This window comes from Odontesthes bonariensis, chromosome 24, assembly GCF_027942865.1.
Source record: "Odontesthes bonariensis isolate fOdoBon6 chromosome 24, fOdoBon6.hap1, whole genome shotgun sequence".
NCBI classification, from domain to species: Eukaryota; Metazoa; Chordata; class Actinopteri; order Atheriniformes; family Atherinopsidae; genus Odontesthes; species Odontesthes bonariensis.
Genome location: NC_134529.1, coordinates 2,150,356 through 2,162,854, shown reverse-complemented (window position 1 = coordinate 2,162,854; position 12,499 = coordinate 2,150,356). Strand labels below are relative to the sequence as shown.

Sequence of the window (12,499 nt, the reverse complement as noted above, 5' to 3'; positions counted from 1 at the left end):
CATACTCAAACTACCCAAGATGCAACGTAACGTGACGTCGCCGATCGTCATTTCCTGTCAAAACGGCAGTTTCAAGCTAGCTACAACGAGGGTAGGTTCACTTCCTGTTTTCAAAACAAAAGCACCAATTGTATGGTAATGGCTTTCCCTATGATAAAAGGCAACGGGTATTTTATTTTGTGAAAATAACAGGAAGTGCGTTGCTCACTGCGGCTAGCTTTAGTAGCACCGAATTCGTGGGAACAAAATTGTAAACAGCCGGTATTTTGTCAGGTTTTCAACACGTTGGGGATCTAAACGACTACTTTCTCACCTGAAAATGTTTCAAATGTTGCTAAAGTTTACAGAGTTTAGAGCTTAAGCGAAATCAGCTTCAGGCCGGCTGATTTCAGCTCGGGCAGGAGCCAAATGCATTGTGGGTAAACGCTCTGCATACTGTCTGATCGATGAGTATGCAGTATGTAGTATGTAGTATGCAGTATGCACTATGCAGTATGCAGTATGCAGTATGTAGTATATAGTATGCGGTATGTAGTATGCAGTATGCAGTATGCAGTATGTAGTATGCGGTATGTAGTATGCAGTATGCAGTATGCAGTATATAGTATGCGGTATGTAGTATGCAGTATGCAGTATGCAGTATGTAGTATGCGGTATGCAGTATGCAGTATGTAGTTTGTGGTATGCAGTATGCAGTATGCAGTATGCGGTATGTAGTTTGTAGTATGCAGTATGTAGTATGTAGTATGCAGTATGCGGTATGCAATATGTAGTATGCAGTATGGAGTATGCAGTATGCAGTATGTAGTATGCAGTATGTAGTATGTAGTATGCAGTGTGCAGTATGTAGTATGTAGTATGTAGTATGCAGTATGCAGTATGCAGTATGCGGTATGTAGTTTGTAGTATGCAGTATGTAGTATGCAGTATGCGGTATGCAATATGTAGTATGCAGTATGGAGTATGCAGTATGTAGTATGTAGTATGCAGTACGCAGTAAGCAGTATGCAGTATGTAGTATGCAGTATGTAGTATGCAGTATGTAGTATGCAGTATGCAGTGTGCAGTATGCAGTGTGCAGTATGTAGTATGCAGTGTGCGGTATGCAGTGTGCAGTATGTAGTATGCAGTATGCAGTATGCAGTATGTAGTATGCAGTATGCGGTATGCGGTATGCAGTATGGAGTATGCAGTATGTAGTATGTAGTATGCAGTATGCGGTATGCGGTATGTAGTTTGCAGTATGTAGTATGTAGTATGCAGTATGCGGTATGCACTATGTAGTATGCAGTATGGAGTATGCAGTATGTAGTATGTAGTATGCAGTGTGCAGTATGTAGTATGTAGTATGTAGTATGCAGTATGCAGTATGCAGTATGCGGTATGTAGTTTGTAGTATGCAGTATGTAGTATGCAGTATGCGGTATGCAATATGTAGTATGCAGTATGGAGTATGCAGTATGTAGTATGTAGTATGCAGTACGCAGTAAGCAGTATGCAGTATGTAGTATGCAGTATGTAGTATGCAGTATGTAGTATGCAGTATGCAGTGTGCAGTATGCAGTGTGCAGTATGTAGTATGCAGTGTGCGGTATGCAGTGTGCAGTATGTAGTATGCAGTATGCAGTATGCAGTATGTAGTATGCAGTATGCGGTATGCGGTATGCAGTATGGAGTATGCAGTATGTAGTATGTAGTATGCAGTATGCGGTATGTGGTATGCAGTATGGAGTATGTAGTATGCAGTGTGCAGTATGCAGTATGTAGTATGCAGTGTGCAGTATGCAGTGTGCAGTATGCAGTATGCGGTATGTAGTATGCAGTATGCAGTATGTAGTATGCAGTATGCGGTATGTAGTATGCAGTATGGAGTATGCAGTGTGCAGTATGTCGTATGCAGTATGTAGTATGTAGTATGCAGTATGTCGTATGCAGTATGTAGTATGCAGTATGCGGTATGCAATATGTAGTATGCAGTATGCAGTGTGCAGTGTGCAGTGTGCAGTATGCAGTATGTAGTATGCAGTATGCAGTATGTAGTATGCAGTATGTAGTATGCAGTATGCGGTATGCAATATGCGGTATGCAGTGTGCAGTATGCAGTATGCGGTATGCGGTATGCAGTATGTAGTATGCAGTATGCGGTATGCGGTATGCAGTATGGAGTATGTAGTATGCAGTATGTAGTATGCAGTATGCAGTATGTAGTATGCAGTATGTAGTGTGCAGTATGCGGTATGCAATATGCAGTATGCAGTATGCAGTATGTAGTATGCAGTATGCAGTATGCAGTATGTAGTATGCAGTATGCAGTATGTAGTATGCAGTATGCGGTATGCAATATGTAGTATGCAGTGTGCAGTATGCAGTATGCAGTATGCAGTATGTAGTATGCAGTATGCAGTATGCAATATGTAGTATGCAGTGTGCAGTATGTAGTATGCAGTATGTAGTATGCAGTGTGCAGTATGTAGTATGCAGTATGCAGTGTGTAGTATGCAGTGTGCAGTATGTAGTATGCAGTATGCAGTGTGCAGTATGTAGTATGCAGTATGCAGTATGCAGTATGCAGTGTGCAGTATGTAGTATGCAGTATGCAGTATGTAGTATGCAGTATGTAGTATGCAGTATGCAATATGTAGTATGCAGTGTGCAGTATGTAGTATGCAGTATGCAGTATGCAGTATGTAGTATGCAGTATGCAGTATGTAGTATGCAGTATGCGGTATGCAATATGTAGTATGCAGTGTGCAGTATGTAGTATGCAGTATGCAGTATGCGGTATGCAGTATGTAGTATGCAGTATGCGGTATGCGGTATGCAGTATGGAGTATGCAGTATGCAGTATTTAGTATGCAGTATGCGGTATGAGGTATGCAGTATGGAGTATGTAGTATGCAGTATGTAGTATGCAGTGTGCAGTATGCAGTGTGCAGTATGTAGTATGCAGTATGTAGTATGCAGTATGGAGTAGGCAGTGTGCAGTATGTCGTATGCAGTATGTAGTATGTAGTATGTAGTAAGTAGTATGCAGTATGCAGTATGTAGTATGTAGTATGCAGTATGCAGTATGCAGTATGTAGTATGTAGTATGCAGTATGTAGTATGTAGTATGCAGTATGTAGTATGTAGTATGCAGTATGCAGTATGCAGTATGCAGTATGTAGTATGTAGTATGCAGTATGTAGTATGTAGTATGTAGTATGTAGTATGCAGTATGCAGTATGTAGTATGTAGTATGTAGTATGCAGTATGTAGTATGTAGTATGTAGTATGCAGTATGTAGTATGCAGTATGCAGTATGTAGTATGTAGTATGCAGTATGTAGTATGCAGTATGCAGTATGTAGTATGTAGTATGTAGTATGCAGTATGTAGTATGTAGTATGTAGTATGCAGTATGCAGTATGCAGTATGCAGTATGTAGTATGCAGTATGCAGTATGTAGTATGTAGTATGTAGTATGCAGTATGCAGTATGCAGTATGTAGTATGTAGTATGCAGTATGTAGTATGTAGTATGTAGTATGCAGTATGCAGTATGCAGTATGCAGTATGTAGTATGCAGTATGTAGTATGTAGTATGTAGTATGCAGTATGCAGTATGCAGTATGTAGTATGCAGTATGTAGTATGTAGTATGCAGTATGTAGTATGCGGTTTCGAACGCAGCCTCGCTGTCTCGTGCGTTCACATTTGCTCTTTTATTTTGAAAGCCGGGACCGGAAGTGGCGCGCACTGCCGCCCTCCGCCTTGACTGCGCTGCATGTGGCGCCAGGTGCCGCAGCTGGGATGAGATGAGTGGAAAAAAGAGGGGGGAATGAACAACACGCCGCCAGGATTACGGTTGGTGCGTGGCCTTGATTTTATTTCACTTTGGACTGTTTGAAGTTAGACTCGGGCTGGTGTGTGCGCGTGTGTTTCGGACGGCAGCGGCTCTTTAGAAGCTTTTGACTTTTCTCCCTTTTCTTTGACTTGTTTCTGATGGTGATTGAATCCTGTGAATCATCAGAAACACAGAAAACAGCTTCAGATGAAAAATAAATCTTATTTAAAGCATTTTCTTTGCTAAAATGTGCCTTTTCATCAGGATATTTGTGCTTCCTCTTTAACTGAAGCATCTTAAAAGCTGCCTGATCCTTCCCCTGACCCGCTGCTTTGTGTTTTCGCCGTCTGTTTGCCATCTCTCGCTGCTTTGTGTGCCTCAGAGGTTGGTTTCTTTTTCGCTGACATAGTTCTGTTAGGGATTATAACGCAGGGACCACATGCCCCCCCAAAGGCCATTGTTGGCCCCTCTGCTCCTGTTGTCTTTATTCTACTGAGTGAGTCAATTGATGGAGGGATAATAGGCCAGAGACCATGCATTGACCCGGGCTTTCAGGAGGCTCAGGGGGTTCAGTGGCAGCTTTGGGAGTCCTGCTGGTGCCGGCCTGTAAGAGGTGCCAGCAGCAAACGGGCCATGAGGGCCCAGAGCAGCGTTGGGATTACACCGGAGACACCGACGGGCCAAACATGTCTCTGAACTACATCAGAAACTTCTACGAAGGCTGTGTAAGTTCACCTCTCAGCTCGGATTTTAGCTGCAGGGACCTTCTGAGGGCCGGAAATGAAACGCCTCTGATCTCTTTCTAACTTTTCTGACTTTTCTGACATGTTTGTGACCCAAAAGGCCACAAAGAGGGGAGATAGTTGTTGTTCCCAGTGTTCCAGCTGCTGACAAAAGCTTTTTTTCTCCCCGTTTCTGTCTGTGTGTGCACGAGTCCGAGCTGTGTTTAATCGTTTTGCCTGCCGTGTTTCACGTGTGTTCCAGCTCAGGCCTCCCACGGTGATCGGCCAGTTCCACACCTTGTTCTTCGGCTCGGTGCGGATGTTCTTCCTGGGCGTCCTCGGCTTCGCCGTCTACGGGAATGAGGCTCTGCACTTCAGCTGCGACCCCGACCGCCGAGAACTCAACCTGTTCTGCTACAACCAGTTCAGACCCATAACACCTCAGGTGGGACCACACCACACCAAAGAGAAACAACCAGTTCAGACCCATAACACCTCAGGTGGGACCACACCACACCAAAGAGAAACAACCAGTTCAGACCCATAACACCTCAGGTGGGACCAAACCAAAGAGAAACAACCAGTTCAGACCCATAACACCTCAGGTGGGACCAAACCACACCAAAGAGAAACAACCAGTTCAGACCCATAACACCTCAGGTGGGACCACACCAAAGAGAAACAACCAGTTCAGACCCATAACACCTCAGGTGGGACCAAACCAAAGAGAAACAACCAGTTCAGACCCGTAACACCTCAGGTGGGACCACACCAAAGAGAAACAACCAGTTCAGACCCGTAACACCTCAGGTGGGACCACACCAAAGAGAAACAACCAGTTCAGACCCATAACACCTCAGGTGGGACCACACCACACCAAAGAGAAACAACCAGTTCAGACCCATAACACCTCAGGTGGAACCAAACCACACCAAAGAGACACAACCAGTTCAGACCCATAACACCTCAGGTGGGACCACACCACACCAAAGAGAAACAACCAGTTCAGACCCATAACACCTCAGGTGGGACCAAACCAAAGAGAAACAACCAGTTCAGACCCGTAACACCTCAGGTGGGACCACACCACACCAAAGAGACACAACCAGTTCAGACCCATAACACCTCAGGTGGGACCACACCACACCAAAGAGAAACAACCAGTTCAGACCCATTACACCTCAGGTGGGACCAAACCACACCAAAGAGAAACAACCAGTTCAGACCCATTACACCTCAGGTGGGACCAAACCACACCAAAGAGACACAACCAGTTCAGACCCATAACACCTCAGGTGGGACCAAACCACACCAAAGAGAGACAACCAGTTCAGACCCATAACACCTCAGGTGGGACCAAACCAAAGAGAAACAACCAGTTCAGACCCATAACACCTCAGGTGGGACCACACCACACCAAAGAGAAACAACCAGTTCAGACCCATAACACCTCAGGTGGAACCACACCAAAGAGAAACAACCAGTTCAGACCCGTAACACCTCAGGTGGGACCACACCAAAGAGAAACAACCAGTTCAGACCCATAACACCTCAGGTGGGACCAAACCAAAGAGAAACAACCAGTTCAGACCCGTAACACCTCAGGTGGGACCACACCAAAGAGAAACAACCAGTTCAGACCCGTAACACCTCAGGTGGGACCACACCAAAGAGAAACAACCAGTTCAGACCCGTAACACCTCAGGTGGGACAAAACCACACCAAAGAGAAACAACCAGTTCAGACCCGTAACACCTCAGGTGGGACCAAACCACACCAAAGAGAAACAACCAGTTCAGACCCATAACACCTCAGGTGGGACCAAACCACACCAAAGAGAAACAACCAGTTCAGACCCGTAACACCTCAGGTGGGACCAAACCAAAGAGAAACAACCAGTTCAGACCCGTAACACCTCAGGTGGGACCAAACCAAAGAGAAACAACCAGTTCAGACCCGTAACACCTCAGGTGGGACCACACCAAAGAGAAACAACCAGTTCAGACCCATAACACCTCAGGTGGGACCAAACCACACCAAAGAGAAACAACCAGTTCAGACCCATAACACCTCAGGTGGGACCACACCAAAGAGACACAACCAGTTCAGACCCGTAACACCTCAGGTGGGACCAAACCACACCAAAGAGAAACAACCAGTTCAGACCCATAACACCTCAGGTGGGACCAAACCACACCAAAGAGAAACAACCAGTTCAGACCCATAACACCTCAGGTGGGACCAAACCACACCAAAGAGAAACAACCAGTTCAGACCCATAACACCTCAGGTGGGACCAAACCAAAGAGAGACAACCAGTTCAGACCCATAACACCTCAGGTGGGACCAAACCACACCAAAGAGACACAACCAGTTCAGACCCATAACACCTCAGGTGGGACCAAACCACACCAAAGAGAAACAACCAGTTCAGACCCATAACACCTCAGGTGGGACCAAACCACACCAAAGAGACACAACCAGTTCAGACCCATAACACCTCAGGTGGGACCAAACCACACCAAAGAGAAACAACCAGTTCAGACCCATAACACCTCAGGTGGGACCAAACCACACCAAAGAGACACAACCAGTTCAGACCCATAACACCTCAGGTGGGACCAAACCACACCAAAGAGACACAACCAGTTCAGACCCATTACACCTCAGGTGGGACCAAACCACACCAAAGAGACACAACCAGTTCAGACCCATAACACCTCAGGTGGGACCAAACCACACCAAAGAGACACAACCAGTTCAGACCCATAACACCTCAGGTGGGACCAAACCACAGAGAAACAACCAGTTCAGACCCATAACACCTCAGGTGGGACCAAACCACAGAGAAACAACCGGTTCAGACCCATAACACCTCAGGTGGGACCAAACCACAGAGAAACAACCAGTTCAGACCCATAACACCTCAGGTGGGACCAAACCACACCAAAGAGAAACAACCAGTTCAGACCCATAACACCTCAGGTGGGACCAAACCACACCAAAGAGAAACAACCAGTTCAGACCCATAACACCTCAGGTGGGACCAAACCACACCAAAGAGAAACAACCAGTTCAGACCCATAACACCTCAGGTGGGACCAAACCACACCAAAGAGAAACAACCAGTTCAGACCCATAACACCTCAGGTGGGACCAAACCACACCAAAGAGAAACAACCGGTTGAGACCCGTAACACCTCAGGTGGAACCACACCAAAGAGAAACAACCAGTTGAGACCCATAACACCTCACAAAAGGACTTTGTGCCTTTTAAAAATGGAACCATGGGGAGCATGTACAGGGCAAAAAGAACAGGTGCTAATATCGAACCTTGGGGTACACCACAGCTCAATCTATACACCCAGAAACTACCAACCAGGCCAGAAATCTGGGTGTAGTGATGGACTCAGACCTAAATTTGGAAAAACACATTAAGGCAATAACAAAGTCAGCCTACTATCACTTTAAAGGGACAGTTCGCCTCTTCTGACATGAAGCTGTGTAACATCCCATATCAGCAGCATCATTTCTGAACATCTTCTTACCCCCTGCTGCGTCCTGTGAGCAGAGTTCCAGCCTCGTTTTGGTGTTGATGAAGGTAGTCCGGCTAGTTGGCTGGGGTTTAAAAAATAAAGCGTTTTGCTTCTCAGAACAATATGCGCTCAACAGAGTAATACATTTGCATCACAAAATGGTTCTCCAGGAAAAAGTCAGAGCTCACAATCTCTTGGCCCTATTTTCTCTCCCTTCGTATCACTGCCTGCTGCCGCCTGCCGACAGCCGCGCCTGTTACAGTGTTTGCTGCTCGGAAGCAGGGACTGCTCGCTCTGCACTTCGGTCTGCACAGCAGCTTCATGTCAGAAGAGGCGAACTATCCCTTTAAGGAGGTAAATGATCTGCTCGGGTCGAGGTTCAGCGACGTTCTGGACTCAAAAACTGAGGATTCTTTCCTTCCCGGTGGTACAAACGCACGATGATGGCGATACATCAGCTGGTTCATGATCTGTTTGGTGTAGAAGACAAACGAATGAAGGCGTCCAGCCACTGAGCTGTTAGGGTTAGGGTGTTATAAAGCACATGTATCCATGATGCACCGACAGTCTTTGTTTTTCCTGCTTCAAACTGAGCTTCCAGCAGACACTGAGCGCTTCCATTTGCAGTCAGAACTCGACTCGGATGGCCATCAGCATGAACAGTTTGCTCTATTTTTGTAATTTGGGAGAGATTTATCATCATTGCACTCGACTGGACGCCTGCCAGCCCCAGTTTCCCGAGACATAAATTCTATTTTCCATTTTTGTGCACAAACTAAATGGCCACTTTAAAACCAGCGTGACAAGCCATAACGAGGGAATAGATGCCCTCCTCTCTGACTTCCTCTTTCACTCATTTATTCCTGTAAATGTTCAGTCACCCTCCACAGTCTCTCTCCTAACCTTTTCCCTGTCCTCTGCAGGTCTTCTGGGCCTTACAGCTGGTAACTGTTCTGTTTCCTGGGGCGGTTTTCCACCTCTACGCCGCCTGTAAGAACATCGACCAAGAGGAGATCCTCGAACGACCCGTCTACACCGTCTTCTACATCATTTCCGTTCTTCTACGCATCATTCTGGAAGTCATCGCCTTCTGGCTGCAAAGCCATCTCTTTGGATTCCAGGTGTGTTAAAGCTTTTTAATGGTTTTAACTCTGCAGGTACTCGTAAACTCAGCCGGTGTTTCCTAAAGGAGATCGCTGAGGAAGCGTCCAAATCACCAAAATCTGGATGGGTGCCAATCTACCGCCCGCCCTATCAACAAAATGTTTAGTTTAGTTGAAGTTAAGAGTGTTCTGTCACATATAAACTTTGAATGATGTCTCTGTGATGTTGTATGGCTGAGTTATGAGGCCTCCAAAATAGGGCATTTTTTGGCATTTTTGGCTCGTTAAAGGTGGGGTATGAGATCTTGGAAAAACGGTTCCTGCAAGCTATATTTTTGAAAAAACACAACCTTGCCTCTCCCTTCAGCCCACCCCTCGAAACCACGCCTTCAAAACACATGAACGAGTCACGAGTCTGTGAACGCGCAGGGGGGAGGGGGGAGGGGGGCTGACGGTTGATTGGCGTGTCAGAATCCAATAGAAGTAACTCTCATCATTACTTCTATTGGTCAGACATTTCCACTTGCTACACTCTCTACAATGGACTAAAATATAATATTTTTTTTCCAAACATTCTATTTTAGTGGGTGCAATGGGGTCGTGAGGAGGTTTTCAGACAATATGATAAAAAATGCATTTTCCCATTGCATTGTGGGTATTTTCAAACTTCCTCTCACTATCAGTTTAAAGGAGAAAAGCAGATCAGATTTATAACATGAAGCTGTTATAACAGGGCAGCCATCTTGGCTCTGCCCTCATCAGCAGTCTTAGAACAGAGCAAGCTAACAAGGCGTTGCCCCGGTAACAGGAGCAGGTGCGGCTCGTCTGTCTCTGACATGTACGCTCACTATGGCTTCTTAAAATTAGACTATAATTTTGCCTGCACTCGACTGTCTCGATCAAACTGTTCGAAACGCTGTTCGAAAAGTAAAAGTCGTATCCGAATAATTCTTGAACCGTCAGCGCCCCAAGAGACGGCAGAAGCCAGCGGTGTAATTTTCATTCGGCTACTATGTGTGGCTCGTTTTTTATGGCAGTTTTAAAATGATTTTTACACATTGATTTTATGACTTTAGGCCTTTATAATGGAAATGGAGAGGCGACCTCTGGGCTCAGAGGCAATATGTAAGAAATATGTGTGGCAGAGCTCAATGAGTGTGACTTTAGGTGAAAGAGGACAAAAATGCCTAAGTTTTTAGGTAAAATTTGTCCATTTTCGGGCAGATATTTTGGACATGAGAGACATTTGTTCGAGTAATTGGTGCAGTATCGAAAATAGAGTGGGGATTTATGTGGGAGAGACACCTCGGCTGAGATGTAGTCTTCCTAAAACATCGTAAAAACATCCGTTATGTCAAAGCTGTATAATGTATCAACAAACCCTTTAGTTCAGTTAAAGCCGAGAGTCTCCTGTCATATATAAACTTTGAATGAGATCTGTGTTATGCTTTATGGCTGAGTTATAAGGCCTCTAAAATAGGGCATTTTGCCCACGTTAAGAGCTTTCCAATGCATTTTCCCATCCACAATTTTCCCATTTTTTCCCATTTTGCCAGAATTCCTTTCGACTGATGAGAACAAACGTGCTAGACTAGTAGGCCGTCGAAATTCATGATGGAAACGGGAAAATAATATTAAGTATACACAAGAGTAATATGTGTGTCTAATGCCTTCGGCTTTGGCACCCATAATTATTAATCGAGTCTGCCCATCGTTTCGTGTTGGGACCCTGCAGAGAGGTGCAGCTAGCAGGTGCTGGTTAGCAGCTAGCAGGTGCTGGTTAGCAGCTAGCAGGTGCTGATTAGCATCCCACCTGCAGCGGAACCTAAGGACTGTAAAGTTTACGTTTGTCTTTCTCTCCTGCAGGTGGAGCCACTGTACACGTGTGATGCCAGCGCTTTGGAAAAGACCTTTAATGTGACCAAGTGCATGGTGCCCGAACACTTTGAGAAAACCATCTTCCTCAGCGCCATGTACACCTTCACTGTGATCACCATACTTCTCTGCATCGCTGAGATATTCGAGATCCTCTGCCGGCGGCTCGGTTATCTCAACAATCATTGACGTCAGTAAACGCGCATAAAGAGTGAAGATACGTGGGCCGTAACAGCTGCTAGCTAAGCCAAACCTCACCTGTGCTCCATCCTGAGTGAGGAGCACCAAGAAATGTGAGAATGTCCAACGGTGTCATAGCTACAGTCATCATCAGCTGTTGTATTTCAGACGTCAGTGGGTCTGTGTCCGAGGTGTTGTATGAATGGAGAGGATGGCCACAGACCGTGTACCTCCGAATTATCCATCGAGGGATGGGATGGATGGGATAAGGAAAGCCTGATTGCACAGCGTGGGGGTCCCTAAGATCCTTTTCTTGGAGTTGTACCTCACATCTGATACTGTAGAGAACCAAACCCCTGGAAGCATTAGCTGCAGGTACTTTTCTTACGGCTCCGACTGTGCCAACAATGCAGCTACGCAACTCTATGTCAGGAGATTTCAAGTTGTGGGAAGCTTTGATTGACAGACTTTCTTTATGTAAAAGTGAATAATGTGAATGATAGAAGACGCAGCCCGTCTCCCAGGTGCTGATCGCATGTGACAGGCGGACCACAGAGCTCAGATCTCTGCTGGTGAAGCGTGCGAAGGTCGGGGCCATCAACACTTCCACGTGTGACAGTTGGTGCCTCCAGATGTGTCTGATATTAGAGCAGTCAGCCATTTCAATGATAAGGTCGGTGGTTCTCAAACAGCCTTCAGCTTTAGCACCAAGCCAAAGCACCAGAAAGGTGTCGGAGGCACAAAGGTGTCGGAACATCGTGACGAGGATACCATCCATCCTCCCAAAGATGGCTGAAATATAGCGTGTTTGAAGGTAAAGCTCTTACCAAAGATAGCAGCTCCAATGGGTTTGGTGTAATAAATAAAAGGGAAAAAGTAAGAAAACACTCAGTGAGGTAGATTTTTAAATTTAAACATATTTAAGTTTCAGTAAAGAAAAGTGTTGAAAATAGAATCTTCACGATATTTAATAGTGCTAAATGTCCAAATGAGTTTTAACTGTTGGGTTAAAAACTAACACTAACACTAAACCGGTTCAGCTGAGTGGGACTGAAGGCTCCTCAGGCCTTGATGCTGTTATAAATGATGAAAATACTAAGTGGTGCTTCAGAACGGATGAATTTAAGCTTCTGTCCACGTCTGATTCAGATCTGTGGAACCTCTAGCCCTGATCACATCCCCATTTCTTTGCTTTAAGCATCACACTTCCTGTAGTTTTGTCCGTGCACTTTAGAAATGATTACCTCTCATGTTCTGTTC

At 45.4% G+C, this 12,499-nt stretch overlaps 1 protein-coding gene across 1 annotated transcript; it reads left to right on the top strand.

The window, feature by feature from the left end:
- Positions 1–4,509: 4,509 nt before the first annotated feature.
- gje1a (gap junction protein epsilon 1a) lies at positions 4,510–11,913 on the top strand. Its single transcript, XM_075459464.1, has 4 exons — positions 4,510–4,548; positions 4,808–4,990; positions 9,005–9,202; positions 11,051–11,913. Exons 1-4 carry the CDS (start codon positions 4,510–4,512, stop codon positions 11,246–11,248), a joined length of 618 nt encoding a protein of 205 aa, XP_075315579.1. The 3' UTR covers positions 11,249–11,913.
- The last annotated feature ends 586 nt before the right edge of the window (positions 11,914–12,499 follow it).

Coding starts and splice junctions, on each gene's coding strand:
- gje1a (XM_075459464.1), top strand. CDS start 4,510: ATGTCTCTGAACTACATCAGAAACTTCTACGAAGGCTGT. Junction 4,991..9,004: donor TCAGACCCATAACACCTCAG/GTGGGACCACAC, acceptor TGTCCTCTGCAG/GTCTTCTGGGCCTTACAGCT. Junction 9,203..11,050: donor GCCATCTCTTTGGATTCCAG/GTGTGTTAAAGC, acceptor TCTCTCCTGCAG/GTGGAGCCACTGTACACGTG.